This window comes from Malus sylvestris, chromosome 14 (genome assembly GCF_916048215.2).
Source record: "Malus sylvestris chromosome 14, drMalSylv7.2, whole genome shotgun sequence".
In the NCBI taxonomy this organism is placed as follows: domain Eukaryota; kingdom Viridiplantae; phylum Streptophyta; class Magnoliopsida; order Rosales; family Rosaceae; genus Malus; species Malus sylvestris.
Window position 1 is genome coordinate 26,722,662 of NC_062273.1, and position 19,147 is coordinate 26,741,808.

The 19,147-nt window shown below is 35.0% G+C and overlaps 3 protein-coding genes across 3 annotated transcripts; 1 reads left to right on the top strand and 2 right to left on the bottom strand.

Moving 5' to 3' along the window:
- Positions 1-1,473: 1,473 nt before the first annotated feature.
- LOC126599163 (uncharacterized) lies at positions 1,474-4,447 on the bottom strand. Its single transcript, XM_050265498.1, has 8 exons — positions 4,349-4,447; positions 3,959-4,040; positions 3,242-3,327; positions 2,921-2,968; positions 2,663-2,700; positions 2,490-2,562; positions 2,241-2,361; positions 1,474-2,138 (listed from the first exon to the last, which is right to left on the bottom strand). Exons 1-8 carry the CDS (start codon positions 4,445-4,447, stop codon positions 1,948-1,950), a joined length of 738 nt encoding a protein of 245 aa, XP_050121455.1. The 3' UTR covers positions 1,474-1,947.
- Positions 4,448-5,703: 1,256 nt separating this feature from the next.
- Positions 5,704-6,703, bottom strand: LOC126598941 (uncharacterized). Its single transcript, XM_050265336.1, has 3 exons — positions 6,423-6,703; positions 6,278-6,336; positions 5,704-6,091 (listed from the first exon to the last, which is right to left on the bottom strand). Exons 1-3 carry the CDS (start codon positions 6,502-6,504, stop codon positions 5,957-5,959), a joined length of 276 nt encoding a protein of 91 aa, XP_050121293.1. The 5' UTR covers positions 6,505-6,703; the 3' UTR covers positions 5,704-5,956.
- Positions 6,704-12,319: 5,616 nt separating this feature from the next.
- Positions 12,320-15,455, top strand: LOC126598919 (cyclic dof factor 3-like). The gene is made up of 2 exons (XM_050265298.1): positions 12,320-12,602; positions 13,929-15,455. The coding sequence occupies exons 1-2, from the start codon at positions 12,441-12,443 to the stop codon at positions 15,165-15,167; spliced, it is 1,401 nt and encodes a 466-aa protein (XP_050121255.1). The 5' UTR covers positions 12,320-12,440; the 3' UTR covers positions 15,168-15,455.
- Positions 15,456-19,147: the final 3,692 nt, after the last annotated feature.

Consider the following 19,147-nt stretch of genomic DNA (forward strand, 5'->3'; position numbering starts at 1 on the left):
ACTTCTCGAATGTATTTTCTTCCTCTGTTAGTCTCAATTTCCAGTGATCCCATTCCTGCCACATTAACTAACCCTCCTGTTGGCATTTGAACTTTCCCTGCAACATTTGTATTCACATCAACAAGAAGATCAACATTTCCTGTCATATGATTACTGCAGCCACTATCTATGTACCAATCTCCATTAACCTTAGTCTCAGCAACTGCACAGTTTGCATAAAATAAGTTTCCTGTCACTTCCATTTGACTTGCACAGTTTGCCTTTTGAACAGACTTTCCAACAGTACACTCTCTGGCCCAATGACCAAATCTATCACAGTTATGGCACTTGGATTTCCCCTTATATCTACATTCACCATAATGAACCTTTGAACACACCTTACATTGAGGTTTTACACTCTCTTGACCCATAATCTGTGAAGAAATACTATTCTGTGCAACATTTGTGTATGATTTTTGCTGAAACTTTGGTTTTAAATCCCATTTCTTACCCTTTTGATTCCAATTTTTCTGTGGTTTAAAAGTACTAGACTGAGCATAACTTCGATGCTGCCCTTTTGAACTAACAGTAAGAGAAGAAAATGTTCTCTCAGTTGCATCAGAGGAATGCAAATCAAACCTCTGCTCTTGACTCTTCAATATAGCTAGTACCTCTTGCAGTTCAACATATTCTAAACATTTGGTGTTTTCTATCACTAAGCATATAGGATCATATATCTTAGTGAGACTGATTAACACCTTCTGAACTAATCTCTCATTTGACAGAATTTCACCAAACGTCTTCATTTGATTAATCAGATCATTTAAACGAGTAAGATACCCAGTCAAAGATTCATCATCACGCATTCTAGTGTATTCAAATTCTCGTCTAAGATTCTGGAGTTTCACAGATCTTACCTGATCCCCACCGTGATATTCGCTATATAACAGATCCCATGCCATTTTTGCTGAGTCTGCGTTTGTGATTCGAGGGAAAATCTTATCAGAGACTGCGTTTTGAATGATTCCGAGTGCTTTTGCATCTTTCATGAAGGTTGCAGCCATTTTCTCATCATCGTCAGCATCAACATCTGTATCTTCATCAGTCTTAGCTTTCTTCTTCTTCGAATCAGAAACCGAAATCCCTTTTTCCACCAGATTCCACAGTCCATATGACTTGAAAATGGTAACCATTTTGATTCTCCAGAACTCATAGTTCTCACCGGAGAAGATCGGGGTCCTCACTTCAGCACTCCCAGATCCAGCCATCGTGAGCTTGTGTGAATCCAGAAACACGTAGTTCTTAGCTCACAAACAAACTCCGGCAAACTTCACCGAGTTCAGAAACGGTGATGTTTGAGCTCACAGAAACACGCCCAGATCTAATCGAAACAAGGCTCTGAGGCCATGTTAGTGTAACTTGATTTTGCTGGGTTTTTTTCAGAATGCTAAACAGAAGCAAAGCAAAGATAGAAGTTGAACCGAAAAGTTTTTCTTTCTTGTTCTCTCTGCTGCAAAAGTATTGCAGAGGAATATATTTGTACTGCACAGAAAAATGTGCACTAACACTGCTTTACATTTAACTGATGGCCTTAGCTTTAGGACCACACAAAACACTACTTTTAATCTTAGTCACTCATCAACCTAATTACATGGATCAAACACCACATGGCACTCATGGCCTTACATCATTTAACCTTACACTTGGCAGATATGCTCAAGTGAATACACACATTAAAACTCATCTTATTTCTAATACTCAATCAGCTAGAGACTTATAATTCAACATTGTCGACCATTCTACATAATCCAAATAACAAAACTGTCCTCACTAATAAGGTCTTCAGCACATCATAAATTGGCATTAATCAAATTTAACCTAATGCCGTCTACTGTAAGAAACCTACTCGTTCTAAGAAATCAGTTTAAATAATTCCACAAGCAAATCCTGGCTTTAAGAGTTGCTACACTAATTCCTCAAGCTTGCGCCTACCACCCACAGCCTTTTGCAATCCCTGCATATACGTTTGTCTTTACTAAGATTGTAATTGGAGAACCTGTGAAATTTTGTTCTCAAGCTGAAAAAGCGAGGGCAGGGAATCATCTTCTTGCGAGCCTCCGCTTTAGCTTGTTCTATTTCATCAGTAGTAGGCCGCAAAGCTGCAGGCATACATTTACCACAACTGTAAGAAAAAAATGTTGGTACACCAGGACGTACGAAGATGCCAAAATCTCAAACGCATGAGATGCCAAGTTAATTACCAGGTCTAGAGGAACAAGCTTTCTCTCTCCCATCCTTGTTCTGAAGTTCTAGCTTCTTCTCAGCAGGCCTCTTCCTCTCTACATCAGTCTTCCGAATTTCCGGCTTCTTCACCTTTACATCCTGTGTAAATGAACAGATTTACACGGAAAAACAACGTCCAGTTTAATAATCTTACAATTCATACACAACTGGTTAATCCATGTGAAATCATCATCACTACGCGTTGCGACTTCATGAGTTGAACTTACCCTATCCTCCTTAACAAGCACCTTGTTCGCCGCTCGTATTCTTTCCAACTCTACAAGGTTTTCCACACATTTGCTTTACAACTGAATTAAGAATCCCAAAAGTTAAAAGTGACAAATGAAAAAAACCAAAACAATAAATCAATGATCATATACGTAGCAAAGAGAAAGGATACGTCCTGTCTTCCAAAAGTTTAGGCAAGATCTCGGTGTTCTGTGAACACATTCAGTATATAATATGTCAAAGAGAAATTAAAGAAAAATAAATCATAAAAGGTCGTATCCAGTGCACAAGGCTCCCGCTTTACGCAGGGTCTGGGAGAGGTGAATGTCAGCTAGACTTACCCCCATTTATGGAGAGACTGCTCCCAAAAAGAAAAATAAATCATAATTAACAAAATAGTTTAGCCAAATTAGATTGATAAAGTGACAACCTTTGCATTCTTGATTTCAGAAACAAGTTGGAGGAGCTTCATGTTTTCCTGACAACATTATATTTAGATCGAACAAGTCACACCAACAGCCAAATCAAAATTATAATTAGGGACATTGCCTAAAATGATCGTAATCGAATTTCAGTTGCTAAATTGGTAAAAATCAAGCATCGACGACATATCATTCAAATATTGACAATGATTAGATATCAATGACATTCAGAAAATTGATAATTTCAGCAATTAGAATTTATTAATCATTTCAGTAATTGAAAATTGATTATTCCTGAATTAATTAGGAGAAAAAACAACAATAATTACCTCATGTAGACTTTGAACTGACACTTTAGCAAAGCAATCAGCTTGATCCACACTGGAGCCCTCTATCTTATATCTTTTCTTTTTATCTGGTATCCAAATCGAGCCAAAAATCTCAGTCATTTTTCAGCAAGCAAAGAATTTTTTTATAAAATGCTCAAAAATCAAACCTAGTTGCTTACCTAAAGCTTTTACAAAACGTTTACGTAAAAAAAAAAAAAAAAAAAGGAAAAGAAAAAAAATTTCCCAGGTGAAATTCTTCACTCCCACCACTACAAAAGAAAGAAGAAAAAAGTACAAAGAACATCACAGATTAACTCTAAACCATAAACCCTAATATATGATCTGATGTATACATGATTTTTTGGGTCAATCTGATGCATACATGATTATCACGAATAAAACACATCCAAGAACTGTTCACATGATATGATAATAATAAAACATTAGGTTTTCTCCTTGTTTTGATGAATAGCATAATTTGTTGTGTTATCATATTTTATTTCATATCTATTTGCGATGTTGATCTAACACTTGGATGATCGACACAAACACGACACCGGCTGAACACGATCCGTTGCCACCCCTTGCAGACAACAAACGTATCACTCTCATATGCGAAACCCTAACAGAAATTGAACGTGAACCGGACAAGAAAGAAATGTGTGCAAAAGAAATGTGTGCTTTAGAAAGTAGAACTAGAGTAATATAATTTTACACCTTGAGCGATGTCATCCTCTATGTTGATCACTTCAACTTGGTTGGGCGTGCTGCGAGTTTCTTTCACAGGACTGGTCACCTCCTTCTATGTCCCTCCCAGTTCCCTCATGCGATCCATCTCTCTCTCTCTCTCTCTCTCTCTCTCTCTCCCCCCCCCCCCCCCCACACTCTTAGAAATTAAACTAGTGACATACAATATATCCAACTTTTGGCAAATATTTCATTGAAAAGTAGAGCCGTAAACGTGTTTTATTGCCTTTGTCAACAAACAAAAACCAATTTAGTGAAAATAATCCTATTTTTACTTGAAAATTTGCAAAATTTTTATGTAAAGTGGCATTAAAAATAGGATTGTTGACCCATATTTAAGAATCTTTTTAGCTCGATTACAATTGAAACTATTCCATGTATAGTGATGCTCTGCGGTCCATTTGGGTCAATTCCTTGGCAGTTAACACCATTCAATTCGGGACGATTTCTTCGCCCCATACTCCATCAGTTGATCTCAAATTATACTATGGTGGGAATTACCATATATCGATAACAAAGTGAAACACCGCTGGTTTAATACATATCAATTTTCCATCATTTTTTATAGCTAGACGAATTAGTTCATTATTCAGATTTGAAATTCTCCTTCTAACCAATTCAGTGATAAATATATATATAAGAAAATTCATAGCAACAAGAAATTTTGTATCGCCCAAAACATATTTTGTTGCAAGAAAGTATACTAAACATGGAGTTTCATTAGAAAATATTAACAGAAATGAAATGATTATATTCTTTGATTTTATACCATGATATGATCGACTTTAAACTAGTTAATCTAAATTGTGGGGGGTTGGAACTCAAGTGTATAGGGGCAAGTACATCTGTTCTAGCCATATTACTACGTATACATCTACCAAATAAATGATTTATAAGAAAACTAGGAAAGTGCAACTTAGAAGTTATACAGCAATGTTTCTTATAATTAAATAAAGGGAGTGCTATTCATACACCTCATTCTACTTTTCACACTCCTCGTTAATTTTTGTCCTTTGATATTCTTCAATTTCTTCGATCCGAAGGCCAAATATTAGAAGGGTATGTGAGAAGTAAAAAATGATATGTGAATATCACACCCCTTAAATAAATGCAACAACTTCTTGGAGAATATTTGGTTAGAATTGAAGAAAAGGGTAAATGGGTCATTTACTTTGGTATTGTTCTGTTTACTTACTCCATTTGGTCTTTCTTTTGTTTTGTGGATGGGCTTTTGATTTTTCGTTTGGGTAAAAGCCTTTTCCTTAGGCAGCAACGATTTCTTAAATAAATATTCGTTGATATCAGCTGTTTGCAACTTTAAGGTAGATCTTCACCATTTAGTCAATTAAGCATTATTTAAGTGTTTTAATTTTCTTTTGTGACAATAAGTGATTGCTCCTACACTAGAAAAATGAAATGCTCTCTAACAACTACTTCTTAGTGATGATCAAGATTTAGGAAGATTTTTATATACAGTTATAATTATGGTTTGCGAATTCAAAAATGTGTTTTTAACTCTTGGAGGTTTTGCCCTAAAAATTTCACTCTTTGCAGTATTTCCTTATATTGAGTATCAAATGGCCATGAAATTTCCAACTTACATATGATTTTTTTCACTCAAATAACAAGAGGCCAATAATCTTCTATATTGTGAAATAATCTGCTTAATTATATGAACTAACGAAAGTCAAAGCCTAAGCACATAGTTAATGAGATTATCAACAACATCAAAAGCTCATACATTCATTCTGCTTGATCAAATTAATACTCATCATAACCGCTGTACATATAAATTTGCATTAATCCATGATTTCATTTCACGTAATGCATTTGGTTCCTACATTCCTACTCCGTCTAACCCCAAACAATAAACTTAAATGACTGATCTAGCAACAAAAATATCGTTTACAATACTTCCATACATAACAGTTCAATGTAAACCTTAAAACCAATAGTTCCAACAGAAAACTAGCAATCGGAGCATCTTTCAGACTGCGGCCTCGGTGTGTGGCGGTTGTTGGCGCCTGAACCCGGGTAGTCATGAAGCTCCACATCCATTCTTTCAGTGATAGCTTGCTCTTTATAACTCTTCTCTGTGGTTACCTGTTTTGAAAAATGAAAATTAAGTAATGGAAGGCTCGTAACTCAACACATATATATTTTCCTAGAAGTGCTTCTCGCGAGTTGTGTTACATGACACCTGTACTATAACTACATGTATATTAAGATCCTTAGAGGATCCTCGCGAGTTGTGAAGAACTATATAATATCGAAAATATGGAGTAATACCAGTTTGTTACTTCCTGCAATTTGATGAAGTTGAGGTCCATGATTTAAGCTTCCAATTCCTGCATGTTGTAAAAAGCAAATGAGAACAATAAGGAAAAGAATAAGAAGAAGAAGATGCAGAAGCAGAAAGTTGTTAAAAGTTTACTTGTAGCTGGGATGGCATTCAAGAAGACAAGGTGAGAAAACCCTAGCAAGATCACAAGCACATGAAGGAGACTGCTTGCCATTTTCTCTATGAAGTTGAATGTTAATTGTCTTAAAGCTATCACTACTCAATTTATACAACTCAAAAAAGCTGCTTTTCTAGATCACCTTTTTTTGTGTTGCTGGGATTTGGCAAAAGTCAATAAGGTGAAAGAGAAGAGAAGTGTGAACCATAGAGGTGGAATTTACCCAAAAATGCAGTGAGATTGCGGGGAAATTGTTGAGTGGGGGAAATGATATTTAAGTAAATATGGTAGTGGAGGTGACACAAAGGATGATTTTGTGGCAAAATTTGAGCTCAAGGCGTCATGCACTAAATTGTAGGTTAAGGTTTAGTGGGAGTCATCATCATTGGAGCACAAGGATATTCAATGAATTGGAAGAAGAAACTCACTAAAAAAGCAAATTGAATTGGAAGAAGAAACTCACTAAAAAAGCAAAGGCATATGGACTTAGACTTTTGGGATTCAATTTTAGTGGCATGTCAACTAAGGGGTAGGGAAAACAAACAACAACCACCAAATGTGATAGCATGTAGTTATGCATTACAATTATCACTTGTTTGAAAAAAAAAATTGTAGAAGATGATGACATGTTTACATGGAAGAAGTTAGTCAAATATGTAGAATTTTCGATTCCTAATTTTTCTGCGTTTACTGATGCATGGATATTAAAGTTAGTATGATAGATGATTTCACATGCGTTTATTAACATCGTGACATGTATGGACTCAAAAAAGTATATGACTCTTACATTAGGATTTGTAATTGAAAACTAAAAACACTAGAAATTAGATTGATTAGGGCAGTAGCTGGTCTCATTTCCATTCCTTATCTTCCTTATTTTTTTACTTTTCCTATTCATGACCTCCTCTTGTTACGATTTTTTTTTTTTTTCCAAAAAGAAGACACAATGATCTGGTTGGATGATAACTGCATAACATAATTACAGTTGGCTGGTAACACAATCAATTTAACCATTCAACTTTGTTTTGACTTCAGTAGACATATTGGGATCAAGTTGTCATGCTTTTACTTTAAACTGTTTGACTTTATAAATCACCAATTAAGCTTCACATTGCTCTGGTGTGTGTTTGGTGTGTCACCGCACTTACATGGTTCAAGTAGTCATTGACAATGAACCAAACAAGCTGGCTGATGTATTAGTGACGTAGAATAAATGGCTGAGTAGATTGAAGAGGAGATGGGCCGATAGAAGTTTAAAGGACGTAGTGTGAGTTTGTATATTTGGCGTCCGAGCTCTGATTAGGGCTATGATATCTTTCTAGAAAGAGAACAACGCAACGGTTCAAACACTCCGTTTCGTTGTGACATATGATATATTTTGGCTATGTGAAGCTATTTAGACTTCCAGAATTACATGTTAAATTCTGTAATAAAAATCGAACATTTTATTGTCGTCCAATTAATGTCGTTTTATTTTCATTTAATTTCCTAAGACCCCTTGAGTTACCGTAGGGTTCTGTGATCGGGTAATTTAAGATATTGGCCAACTCCTATTGTGATCATCTTTCAATCATTAATTAAACAAACCCTTTGGAACTCATCTCAAAACTGATGGATTCTAGAATTTTGTCCTTCAAGGAATTATGCTTGTAATTCTTTTAGCTTTATGTTGCGTCAATTAGCCAATTCCAGAAATTAATTAACAAAATCAATTAACTAATTACAATGTGAAGCTAAAAGCCTAATTATCCGAAATGGGGCTGAAAAAGTAAAAAAGATAAAGCAAGAAAAAGCTAAAGGATCCTTTCAGAATAATCACTCTACTTTCTGCTGCTTTTGCATGCTTCAATATTTATCATGTTACTTTTTGCTCAAACTTTAGTCAACCCTTTCAGATGGGATGCTGTCCGTTGATGATGCTTGCTTGATCTCACCCAATTTAGTCAATCCTTTCATACCATAAGGATAGGAGGTCGCACTTGGTGCGATGGTAAGTGCTTTCGCCCATGAGCGGTAGGTCTCGGGTTCGAGACTTGGGAGCAGCCTCTCCATAAATGGGGGTAAGGCTAGCCGACATTTACCTCTTCCAGACCCTGCGTAAAGCGGGAGCCTTGTGCACTGGGTACGACCTTTCATACCATAAGGATCAATTTGTCACACAATTCACATTGAGCTCATGTGCTTTACAACTTACATGAAACGTTCACGTAGATAGGCAAGTTTTCTTTCGAAGTTGAGTGAGTTGAGAGAGATAGTCTGATATAATCGTTCAAGTATAGATTACACGAACTCATGATATGTAAGATTTCCTTCAAACGATGACCGATGACTAGTGAGTCTTCTCCATTTTACGTAGATAGGCAAGTTTTTCTTCCGAAGATGAGGGATGATCGATGAGACTTTTGCATTTTGATTTTGGGTTTGGGACACCTTACACTATTTGGGAGGTCAAATGGACCTCACTGTGCCCACTGGCAAAGTTTTCACTGGGCTTGGGACTTTACTCAAGGCCCATAAAATATGGGCCATATTACAATTACTTTCAACCTCATTGACACTGACAAAGCAACTTACTTTAATCATAATTAAGGGAAATTTCTTTCCAACTTTCATCCTAATCTCATCTTAATCAAGTTTATTTGTTTATCCTGTCCAAATCAAATGTCTGGCATAAGCCTCCTAATTGAAAAACAAGATAGTAAAATCCTTAACCGCCCACTGGTCCAATCCGACATTAAACAAATCAACTTTAACTACCTAATTAGACTTGTTTAATTTTGATAAAAAAAATAGACTTGTTTATCAATGTTTTAACATTTAAGATTTGACAACATATATATAATACAATCACTATCTTCACAAGCGGTTTTTCAATGTGTCGAGAACATGGTTCAATACACAAAGTGTAATAATGCAAATTCGTTAGAAACTTGAAAAAAAAACAAAATTAATCAACTGTAGTATAATACTTGATATATCGAACCGAGTTTCAAACACACTAAAAAAAATCTACTGATAAGTACGTGATTAAACTAATCAAATCCATTTGACCTTTTACACCGAAAGACCAAACCTTATGCTAGGAACTTTTTGTCCCTGCGTGTAGATTGTACTAAAGTCATATTTTTTTTACTTTTATATTTCTTAATATTCCTCCACTGGGGATTTGGTGTCATCCTTTGAGAGCTTTGCTTACATACAAAATGGTGGATGGACTACGCGTGTCATGCACTAGGACACGTGTTGCTTATCTACGGGAGCTTGTAGAGAAACTTTGAAGGCTTTTCGGGGAACATTGTTGCTCACCATCATAAATTATAAATTATAGTGTATGCTCACCATACACCTAATCAATTAATACGTGTCATTTCACTTATTTCTAGTTAACTTTCATATTAAATGTTAGTTTTTCAATTTTGAAAAAAATTAAATAAAATTAAGTGAAATGACACGTGTCAATTGATTAGTTGTATGATGAACATACATCATAATTTACGGTGGTGAGCAAAAATGCTTCTAAGCTTTTCAACTTTGAGCTTTTTGGGTGGACCCCATTGAATTGTTTCTGCAGCTAATGTGGTAACAAACTTTGTCCTGATCTGAAATTAAACATTTACAATTCATTTGAAAGTATTATTAAAATAAAGAGAATTTTAACGAAAAGCACCCGGTACTGTTCATTTTAACGAAAAACCATATTTTTACACTAAAAAGTCAATCCTGGTACTATTCATTTTACCCTTTATTTTGTCCTTATCATTAAAACTCAAAGTTTTCAAACCCTTTTCATTAGTTTTCCTTAAAATAAATGCAAGCGTTTATAAAATAATATTTTTGAATTTTAAAAGTATTTAAAGCGTTTTTTTGTAAGCATAAGTTATGTCATTTTTCCAAAAAGCACATTAAGTGTATTTCAAGAATTTATTTACATTTTTATAAACGATTGGTTCTAAAAATATTTTTATAAAAAACGATTTCAGTTATTTATAATATGAGTATTGTAACACGTGATACATGGTAAATAGAGTTGTATCAATCTATTTCGTAAATGAGAGTCATGCAACCAAAATTCAAACATACGGCCAATGCTATGGAATTGAATTTTATTTTATTTCTCTTACATTACGTACATTGTGGACCTACATACGAGTCAGTATAAGTAATTGTCTCAAACTTCATTAATGGCTATTTTTAGTAGCGGAATCAAGAATTTTCAAATAATAGAGTTATGGTTTTTACAATAGAAAACTTCATTGAACCATTTCATCGAGCACTAATAGAACTTGTCAATTCTTGACAACATTTCCTGAAGGCTTATTATGCCAACAACTACTATTGTCTGTAAAGGCTTGTCAATGGTGACTAACTATAAAAAATTATGGAGTAATGTTGAAAACTGTCAAACATTTCATCTAATATTTGGTGTGCACAATATAGTTGCACACAGGAAGAGAGAAATAGAAGACCATGCTAGTTTGAAACTAATACAATAATTTAGGTGACGTAGAGTTTTGAATGCGAAACACATGGTTAAAACTAACACTCTATTCACTAAGATATTAGGCCACATATGATCTTCAATTTTTTTTTATCCACATGTAATCTTCAATTGGTTTCAAATTGCTTAAACATGTAGTAGACATGAAGTACTAGGAATGAACGTTTGTATTTTACAATGCTTCTCCTCTTATTAAAGGATGTGGCCACTAGTGTCTCATATACTTGTACACAAGTGAATTGTTTTGTGGGGTTACTAAAAATAAAAATGGTAACGGTAGGTAGGCTAAAATTTTCAATTAAGTTTACAAATTAAATGATATGTCAACAATACAAAATAAGCACGATTCAATACTTAAGTAATAATTTAATCATTAACAACCACACCTTGTAGTTCACAAAATTTAGTTTATATATCTGATCTCCTTAGCATTACTAAAAGAAAAATTTCATACCAAAACTAAAATATCCCAAATGCATACTCATAAATACAACCATGTCCAATAATCATGTAACATGTAGGTAGGTGCAACCAAACTTTTTTTTTTTTTTCAATTTTTTTGTTTCTAAAAAGAATTTGAAAATTTCTTGTGATTTGGCATTTGCTATTCACTTATTGAGGGCATGGGGCAGTTTAGATATCGACCCGAGGTTGAAAATCGCGTTTCGTGTGATCTAATTTGAGGTGATAATGAATTTGTTATACTTCGATGTATGTATAGCACAAGAAGAATAAACTCTTAGGAGGATGTAGTCAATTGAAAAATTGAGAGATTTTAATAGATATATAAACCCATAGAATTTTATGGAATATAATTGATTTGTAGAGATTTTATGTAAAATTTTGATTAAATTCCCTCGAAATCTATGAGAAGATGTGAGATTTATGGATGCTTAAAATATACTACGAAATTTCCCAAATTCCCTCGAGTTCCTCAACTTTTTCAAATTCTTTAAAATCAATTTCTAATTGAATACACCCGGATAAACTTCTTTAAAATCATAATTGAATATTCTCGAATTTAAAAGGATTTTAATTTACCATCTTAAAATCCTGATTGAATACAATTTGAATTTCAGAGATCACTTAAAATTCTAATTAAATACCCCTATATTTATAAAAGAATTAAAATCTCTCAAATACAACTAAAAATCCATCAATAAATTCAACGTTAAAAATGTGAAAAATACTGGCACATACCAAAAAAATCCAAGAATTAGATACATGTAGCACAGAAATTCCATGCATCAGAGAGGGTGAGAATCCAAAAGAAAATTGACAAGGAAAATCTTGAGGCCACAAGAACATGTGGCTGAGAATCAAACCACATATGCTGACGTGGCACCACTTCCAACTATTTTTAAACGGATCAAAATCGTAGACGAGGTTTTACCACGCCCAATGCCACCACCACTCTCTCCCCCAGAAGAAAAGAAAAGGAAAACACCACCTCCAACGCTCGCGCCTCTTTTTCCACTGTTTGGCTGCCGAGAAAATGCTCGAAACTAAGGACCCCGCGATCAAGCTCTTCGGGAAGAAGATTTCCCTCCCCGCCGACATCGAGGACCTGGGTTTTGCTCGCCCTGTGGAGAAAGAAGTGGAAGTAGAATTGGAAGAGGAGTGCGAAGAGGAGGAAGAAGATGCAGAGACTGAGCAGGTAACAGTTTGTAACTGAGAGAGAAAGTTCTTGTTTAAATTGTTTGTTTGGATTCGACCATTTTGTTAAATTGCAGGGAGCTTTGATGGGTCGAGCTCCTTTTTTTGATTCGTTTTCATTTTTCTTCTTTTTTTGTTTGATTTTTTTTTTAATCCTGTTTAATTAACTTTTAAAGTCTAGAAGATGAAAGAATCAGGGAAAGGAAATGGAAATTCTGATCCTTTTTTGGCCATCTGAGAATTGGAATGGAAAATTTGTTGCCTTTTGATTGTTTGATTCAATTTTGTTATTAATGAAAGATTTTCAATCAATGAATTTCGATCCAGCTTTTGGAAAAAGTATAAAATTGATTCATTTTGTTACTTCGATGCTTATTTGTTTTGGTTAGTTAAGTTCAATTTACATATGCCACTAGCTAATTAGATTTTTTTTTAAAGTGATTGCAGATTAAAAACTGTGAAACTGTTTGTGCTTCTTGATTTTTTTCCTAATTAGGCAGCCAGGTTTTCAGCTGTGAGATTTAAAATTTCTTTTATGAATAAAAACAACAACAAAACTTTATCTCACTAAGTGAGATAGGCCCGTTGAATTCTAAACCGCGCTCGATTTTGCGCTAAGTTTTCGTTAGCTCTAAGTACTCCATGTCTTCTTCGAGTCGCTATCCAAGTTTTCCAAAGTTTTTCTGTCTTTTTTGCCCTGAGCCTGTCTCATAATCGCATCATTTAACCAAACTTCTGTAGATCTTCGGTTCATGTGTCTAAACCATCTTAATTGATTTTTTCTTTTTTTTCTTCAATTGCAGCTGCTCTTACTTTATATCGATTATCCTCGTTCTTAGTCTTATCCTTTCTCGTGTGCCACAAATTCAACGAAGCATTTTTATCTCCGCACATTTGTTTACACGTGTTGATGCTTAACTGTCCAACTTTCTGTGTATAAAGTATTGCTGGCCTTGTTGCCTTCGTATAATTTTTTATTATCAATATGAAAGGAATATTGGAAGGTTTGTCTATTGATTTTCTGAACTGTTGTTTTCATTAATTTTCTGGACTTCTTGGATTTATGTAACAGAGTAATTTGGATTCTCCAATTTGTAGAAGTTTCAGTAGATTTGATTGTGTGAGTGAAACTATAGTACAACCAAACTTGCAACAAAAAGGATAAAAAGGCAAAAGATGATCACTTTTCTGTTAAAAAAAGAAGAAAACTCCTTGTAAACACATAAATTTAGAGTACTCATTTCTTGTAGGTCAAATTGATCGGTTCCATTTTGTTTCAAGTTTATTTTGCGATACTTGTTCCTAAAGCGTATTTTTAAAATTTCAGGATTCGCCGTCACAAAAATCGACTGAGAGCATAGAACAAGATGATGGTTCTCAACCAAAATCTGAAGACCCTACAAATCTGGAAGCATTACCAGGTTCTGATGTGAACCCGAAGACACCCTCTATAGATGAAGAAAGTGCACAAACAAAAACTGCTCAGACGGAGAAAGAACAGAGTACTGAAAACTCGGAAGAGAAAACCCTGAAGAAGCCTGACAAGATACTTCCATGCCCCCGCTGCAATAGCATGGACACTAAATTTTGTTACTACAACAATTACAACGTCAATCAACCACGCCATTTCTGTAAAGCCTGTCAAAGATACTGGACGGCAGGCGGAACCATGAGGAATGTGCCTGTGGGAGCTGGACGTCGCAAAAACAAGAACTCTGCCTCACACTATCGCCACATGACCATTAGTGAGGCTCTTGAAGCAGCTCGGATTGATGCTCCAAATGGAGTTCACCACCCTGCATTAAAAAGCAATGGTAGAGTCCTCAGCTTCGGAGTGGATGCACCTATTTGTGATTCTATGGCTTCTTCTCTAAATCCTGCAGATAAAAAGGTTCCAAATGGTACTCGAAATGGTTTACATAAAAGCGAAGAACAGGTATTTCCATCTCCTTGCAAAGCTACGGACAATGGCGATGATAGCTCCAGTGCATCTTCGGTAAATGTTTCAAAACCACATGTGCAGAATGTCAATGGCTTCTCTTCGCAAATTCCTTGTCTTCCCGGTGTTCCCTGGCCTTATCCATGGAATGCAGCAGTTCCCCCACCGCCTTTTTGTCCTCCAGGATTTCCTCTATCATTTTGTCCTGCACCTTATTGGAACTGTGGTGTGCCCGGCACTTGGAACGTTCCTTGGTTTGGTCCACAACCCGCTTCTCCAAACCAAAAGTCTCCCCGCTCTGGTTCAAATTCTCCAACATTGGGGAAGCACTCAAGGGACGAAGACGTTCTAAAACCAGAAATTTTGGAGAAAGAAGAGCCATCAAGACAGAAAAATGGATGCGTTTTGGTTCCAAAAACATTAAGGATTGATGATCCGAGTGAAGCTGCAAAGAGTTCAATATGGGCGACGCTCGGAATCAAGAACGATTCCATCAGTGGCGGAGGGTTGTTTAAGGCTTTCCAATCAAAGAGTGACAAAAAGAAAACCGTTTCTGAATCCTCTCCCGCTTTGCGAGCAAATCCAGCTGCGTTGTCTAGATCCCTCAACTTTCATGAGAGCTCATGAAGTAGCTAGCTAGCCAAGTAGCCATGAGTTTTGACAGAACCCCATCCAGCTAAGGCCATTTTAGTTGAGCCGGTCGAATCCGGGATGCGGAATCAGAGGGGCTGTCTCTACTCTCTAGGGTTCCTCAGTATGATAGGGGAACTAATGTAGGATAAAGCTCTAGTGGCAACTATTTTTGCCTCCTTGTAATGCACAGGATAAAGCTCTGATGTACTTAGTTTTCCTGAGTTCGTGTTCATGTACATGTCTATATCTCTATATATGTGAAATTCAAAGATCTTTTTGTTCTCTTTTTTCTATCATTCTCCTTCATCTAAAGTTCTAAACTGCATAAACAAGTATCTTCTCTATAAAACCAAGAAAAAACATTCATGAGATCCAATCCGAGTATCTTTTCTTGTGGGCCAAGGACCTGCAATTGGGACGCTATTGTAGCAATAATTCAACTGATCAAGTAGTGTAGCGTTTAACTTTTATAGGTAATACTGTTTAATTGGTTCGAGATACCGTCACAATGACGTTTTCGTTAACAGTTAAGTTGTTTGCAACATTCATATCTTACCAGCCACTCTTGTGGGGCTAAAATGGAGATGGCGACAAACCAACAAAATTGTTCTTTATTCCTAACAAGGGCCAAATTGCCTTTCCCTTTCACCACCAAAGGATATGAACAACTTGCACAAAAGTTTGGTTGCAGACTATCCGATATTATCCTACTCTCCTTTTTCTCATTGTTTTCTTCTCATTTTTAGTAATTACGCTTACAAAACAAGTAAGTTCAAGCCTAAGAAGGAATAAACCAACACAACTGGTGTTTTTTTTCTTTTGGGTTCAACCAATTTTAGTAAAAATGTTTTTGGTACCAATCTTTAACACAAATGTAAATGAATCTTAGAAAAATACTTTAAAACGAGCCCACAATTGTTGAAGCCATAAATTGCCAACCTACATGAGAAGAAAATTTTGAAACTATGGTACGGTATGGTATTGTATCAAAGAGTCTTAGATAGTTAGATTGTAGCATCAGTCCTCAATCCATTGTTTTTCTAGCAAAAATAGTATAAATTGATGCTAAAGAAATCGAATTTTATAAACACATAATGAGAGATTGCGATGCTACGATTCAAGACTCTTTGGTAACATTAATATTCTATATTCGACCCTTTATTCAGCTATGAACGACTACTCGTTAAAACGAGTCATTTCAGACAGATGCCCTATTAATTTGAGCCATAAAAAGTGCACTAATTAAAACCAAACTTATCCCCCTCTAACTAGCCCGTGACAGAAACTTGGAATGTTTCTCCTTTGATGAGAAACTATGGATATTAGGATTACTTGGTGAAATACATCTTTACCTAATTTTCTTTGCAAAGCACATGGTTTGACGCATCAACATCGGTGATGTATGTGTGTCTCAAATCAATCACCAATTTAAAACACAGATATTTTGGTGCAACAGGCAAATGCAGGCCACATTTTTTGTAAAGATGAGTTATTAAATGGGACCCTAATTCCACACATAATGCCATGAATCATTTGGCACTCTCTCTCTCTCTCTCTCTCTCTCTCTCTCTCTTATCTGAAAATCAACTTACACAAAATAAGTTCACCGATATGCATCATCTTGATCCGATAATCTAGTAATATGCAGAGTAAAATTTAAACATAACATTGTGTTATTGAATCAAAATGCTATAACAACGATGAACTTGTCCTATAAGTTCTTATCCTCTCTCGCTTTCGCTTTTTCTGTTTGTTTCTTCCTTTTTTTGCTCTTTTCCTTCATCTTATACGAAAGCAATTGCCCCTCTATTCTCATCCACATACCTAATTTTAAAGCTTTGTGTGGGAGACCAAAGAAGATAAAAATGACATATTGTGCTCAAAATTCTAGTGGCAAATTTGGTGGTGTTGCTAAATGGTGTGTTTCCAATTATGAAGAATTGAGCCTTCTTTCTAGCTAACAACCCTAAAAGGTCTCTCTGTAGAGAAATGAAAAGGGAGGAGAAAGGGTTTGGTTAAGTCATGTCATGTCATTTTTCTGCTTCAACAGACTAACATGGAGCTCTCCCATTTTTCTCAAAAACCTACATTTTACAAGGGAAAGAACAAAAAGAAAGAAAAGGCAACAAAAAGGGCAAACGAACCTAAACACACCGAGCAGGAACGGAAGCATGACTGGCTGGGGCGTCCTACAACTTCCAACCCACCTAGATTCGAAAATATCTCCCCTAGTTTGAGTATTATAAAGCGATTAGAAAAAGCTAACTTCATGATAGAACGACCCCCTTGTTCCCTATCTCAAAGATTTATCAAATAAAGAAAAGTAAATATAAAAGAATACAAGTGGAAGACGAAGACTAAACCTGCAAAGAGAAAAACAAAGAAACATTGATCCCCTAGTTACCAAAAACAAATAAATCTAGTCTAATCTCATCACTAATCCTCTCACCTAGAATGCTCATGCCACTCGTCGAAGCAATTCATTTAAGTACTCAATCAACTTAACAGGGCAGATTAAGCAAGAAATTATCATTTAGTAATTGATTAATGGGATGTGTTATCCACACATCTTATTTTACTTCTCACACATCCCTTGATAATTTATATCCATTGATCTTCTTCAATTCATCCGATCCGACGGCCGAAAATTAAAAAGATTGTGTGAGAAGTAAAATGGAGTGTGTGGATATCACACCCCTTGATTAATATAAGAACAAAGCTTGGCTACCTGAAAAAAAAAAAAACAGGAGCTCCTACTCTCACTCAATAACAACTTGACAAGTGTGTGTTATTAGTTCAAGTTTTATTTTTTGCAATTTTTTAGACACTTGTTAAGTTATTATTGGATGAGAGAATGAGCTCCTACTTTTTTTTAAGGAAAATGAATGAAAGTAACTTGAAAACTTTGAGTTTTAATGATAAAGAAAAAATAAATGGTAAAATGAATAGTACTATGATTGACTTTTTAGTGTAAAAATGTGATTTTTCGTTAAAATGAACAGTACCAAAAGTTTTTCGTTAAAGTTGTATTTTTTTTAAGCAGCCAAGTTTTGCTCTTAATATAATATGAGGCTAGGTAGAGAACCACTTATTTTATTTGCTCATTATTTTTTGAACATGGTGGATCCTTAACAAACCAAACCCAATGTTTAATTATTACAGCACCAAATTATCTGTGATTTTACCATCTCCCATTTGGCTCAGTTTACATGGATTAAAAATTTGCAGTAGAAAAGAGTTTTTTTTTTTTTTTGGAAAGCTGCAGTAGAAAAGAGTTTGGTCAACAATTTTAACCTCTATATTTCCACTTTTTCCATGATAAAAATAAATGCTAATAACACTTTACACACTTAAGAATTGAGGTGATTTTTAAAATGTATTGTGAGATTTTAGTTTTCTTGCATTACTCTTTAAATTTTGAAATTGTATAAGTTAACAACTTTTAAATATTTGAACGTCTAAATATTCGTTTAATTGATGATTTTTTTGGTCAATATGGTGCAAATGTTGTTTATGACGTGTCTCGCAATTATGGGTTTTATACTCCCCATGTCATCAATTTAATGAAATATTCAAACAATTCATGAGACAAAAAGAATAAATTAATACAATTTCAAAATATTAGAGAGCAATGTGAGACAAATAAAACAGCAATATGAGAAAATTAAAACGAATGAGGATCCGGTGTCCGTTCATCGTATATTGTGCGATCAGTTTTCATCAGATACTATTTGTGTTTAATTTTAAATAAAAATATTTAAAATAATTTATAATTACATGATGTACGATAAATTAACACGACGTGAAGATCTCCGAAATCCTCACAAAAAGAATCCAAAAGAATCCTCATTCAATTAAAACCTCGTTGCCTATTTTAAAAACCACTCAAAATATAACAAGTGTGAAATGTATTTAGCCCTAAAACTAAAGCTGATATTGACTTAGAAAAGTAGGTTTTGGCATGTTGGGAGTGA

Excerpts from the sequence above, each read along its gene's own strand:
- LOC126599163 (XM_050265498.1), bottom strand. The coding sequence starts at position 4,447 with ATGGGGCGAAGAAATCGTCCCGAATTGAATGGTGTTAACTGCCAAGGA. Across the intron at positions 2,563-2,662 it reads AAACTTTTGGAAGACAGGAC|CAAATGTGTGGAAAACCTTG; the intron begins GTATCCTTTCTC and ends TCAGTTGTAAAG. Across the intron at positions 2,139-2,240 it reads AGCTTGTTCCTCTAGACCTG|CTTTGCGGCCTACTACTGAT; the intron begins GTAATTAACTTG and ends GTATGCCTGCAG.
- LOC126598941 (XM_050265336.1), bottom strand. The coding sequence starts at position 6,504 with ATGGCAAGCAGTCTCCTTCATGTGCTTGTGATCTTGCTAGGGTTTTCT. Across the intron at positions 6,337-6,422 it reads GAATGCCATCCCAGCTACAA|GAATTGGAAGCTTAAATCAT; the intron begins GTAAACTTTTAA and ends TACAACATGCAG. Across the intron at positions 6,092-6,277 it reads TTGCAGGAAGTAACAAACTG|GTAACCACAGAGAAGAGTTA; the intron begins GTATTACTCCAT and ends TTTTCAAAACAG.
- LOC126598919 (XM_050265298.1), top strand. The coding sequence starts at position 12,441 with ATGCTCGAAACTAAGGACCCCGCGATCAAGCTCTTCGGGAAGAAGATT. Across the intron at positions 12,603-13,928 it reads AAGATGCAGAGACTGAGCAG|GATTCGCCGTCACAAAAATC; the intron begins GTAACAGTTTGT and ends TTAAAATTTCAG.